The sequence below is a fragment of the Dendroctonus ponderosae genome, unplaced genomic scaffold (genome assembly GCF_020466585.1).
Source record: "Dendroctonus ponderosae isolate FM_Combo_2020 unplaced genomic scaffold, Dpon_F_20191213v2 Dpon_F_20191213_8, whole genome shotgun sequence".
Lineage (NCBI taxonomy): Eukaryota > Metazoa > Arthropoda > Insecta > Coleoptera > Curculionidae > Dendroctonus > Dendroctonus ponderosae.
The window spans coordinates 12,751,811-12,753,883 of NW_026019016.1; the positions used below are offsets into that span (position 1 = coordinate 12,751,811).

General features: G+C 39.0%; 1 protein-coding gene across 1 annotated transcript in view; it reads left to right on the forward strand.

Annotated features, from left to right (window-relative positions):
* Nucleotides 1–1,487, forward strand: part of LOC109539503 (FAD synthase) — a 2,746-nt gene extending 1,259 nt beyond the window's left edge. Inside the window, exons 2-4 of the mRNA XM_019907282.2 lie at nucleotides 671–898; nucleotides 954–1,082; nucleotides 1,138–1,487. Coding sequence (XP_019762841.2) covers nucleotides 671–898; nucleotides 954–1,082; nucleotides 1,138–1,404 — 624 coding nt within the window. The 3' untranslated portion in view covers nucleotides 1,405–1,487. The remainder of the gene's footprint in view (nucleotides 1–670; nucleotides 899–953; nucleotides 1,083–1,137) is intronic.
* Nucleotides 1,488–2,073: the final 586 nt, after the last annotated feature.

Here is a 2,073-nt window from a genome sequence, read left to right on the forward strand (position 1 = left end):
GACGGCCTGAAAACCCGAAAAACCCGCAGTTTTTGCCTTTTATTTCGCAAGTTTTTAGATGTAAGTGTGAACTGTGATTTTCAATGTTTTAACAATGGATTCAGACGACGATTTTTCAACGCAGTTTCAGCATCAAAATAAACAGACTTTCGAGGCCCTTAATTGAAACTAATGGGTTTTTAGGCCGTCGTTCGGTAGAATTTCTTCCTGACGTTTCGCAAGCACGAGTGGCTTGCATCTTCAGAAGTGTTTTGCTAGAACGCTTACGCTGCGTTCAAGCAAACCACTCAAATGGCCTCGAAAGTCTATCCCTTTTGATACATTAATTACATTGCGATTTTTCATTTCCATTCGAACGCATGTTTATCACAGGTTTTTTTCGTTATTTGTTTGTTAAGGGTTCGCTTTTTACTTAAAATTCAAATGGGGTTTTAACGACAATTAAATACATATTCTCATCAGTTGTGTCACACCCTGTAAATACAAAACGAGTGTCTTTATCGCCCTGTATAATACATACATATTTACATGTAATGCGTGCTTTTCAGCAAAAAAACAGTCTCAATCAAACAAAATTAATTCAACATTAGCATGAATTAGAAACTTAACTTCGCATGCTTTGTAATTGGCTCGAGTTAAATCCCGTTTAATGCGCAATTATTGTTTAAAGGTAGTTGAGAGATGCCTGGAGGATTACGGAATAGATAACGTATTTTTGAGCTTCAATGGAGGCAAGGATTGTACAGTTTTGCTGCATCTGGTGCACACCGTACTGTGCAGAAAATACCCGAATGTGAAGGACCAAAAAAAGCTGTTCTGCTTGTATGTGCGGAGCGAAAACACGTTTCATGAACAGGATGAGTTCATTGAGCAGTGCCTGATTTACTACAACTTGGAGGTGAAAAAACAGCGAAGCATTCAGAGAGTTTTGTTTTAAAGCGGTTGAATTCCAGATCATGAGTGTGACCGCTAATATAAAGGACGCATTAAGGATCACGATCAGCAAAAAGCCCCATCTGAAGGCCTGTTTTATGGGAACTCGCAGAACTGATCCGTTTTGCTCCCATCTCAATGCCTTTCAGGTATTTTCTCCAATAATGCAGCCAACAGTTTTTACTAAAAAAAATGAAATTTCAGATGACTGATTCAGACTGGCCGGAAATAATGCGCTGCAGCCCCTTCCTCGACTGGCACTACTCAGATATCTGGGATTATCTGCTCTACTATAAGGTGCCTTATTGCAAACTGTACGACTATGGGTTCACATCGCTGGGCAACACTACGAATACCATCCGTAATCCGAGCTTGATTTGTGCGGAAAGCGACAAAGACATCTATTTGCCTGCCTATAAAATGCTGAGGGAAAAAAATGAAAGAAGCGGCCGAAATGTGAGCAAGATGTAGACAATGGTTACACCCAGTAGATCTGTATGAGAACTTTTATTTAATTGTTACGACTACTGTAAATAGACGCAGTTGTTATAAAAGGGTTTATTTTTCGTCCAAAACCCGCACATTCTTTCAGCAAAGTGTTTGAACAGCAATTTCGCGCAGTTTTTACGTAATTCTGATAACACCTGCCTGGCGAATAGCAGAAAGCTGACGCATTATTGAACGAATCGTTATGCAAAAGTATGCCAATTATATACAACAGGTATCGATAGCTGTTTGTTTATCTACATGGAGTGTGTTTGATAAAACAAAATACTACACGTGTATACGTGTGTAAGTTGTTTGCATGCAGGCAGTAGTGTATGTATCAGGTTTTTGTTTATCGGCACACTAATTGAGCACTTTGCGCTTTTTTGTGGATAGTTTAATGTTTAGTGGTTCCCGATATCACTTCGTTCGTAATAAGCCCGATACCGTCATTACTGSCGAAGGCTGTTTCTTAGATCTGTYGAGTAATTTTTTGCTACAAGGGCACACTTTTAAGCACAACTTTCTCTGGTTAATGGARAAACTAATCCAAGTGTGACCTTATATTAATAACAGTTAAAATATTTATCAAAAGAGACTTTCGAGGCCATTTCTTGAAACTAATGGGTTTTTCGGGTTTTTAGGCCGTCGTTC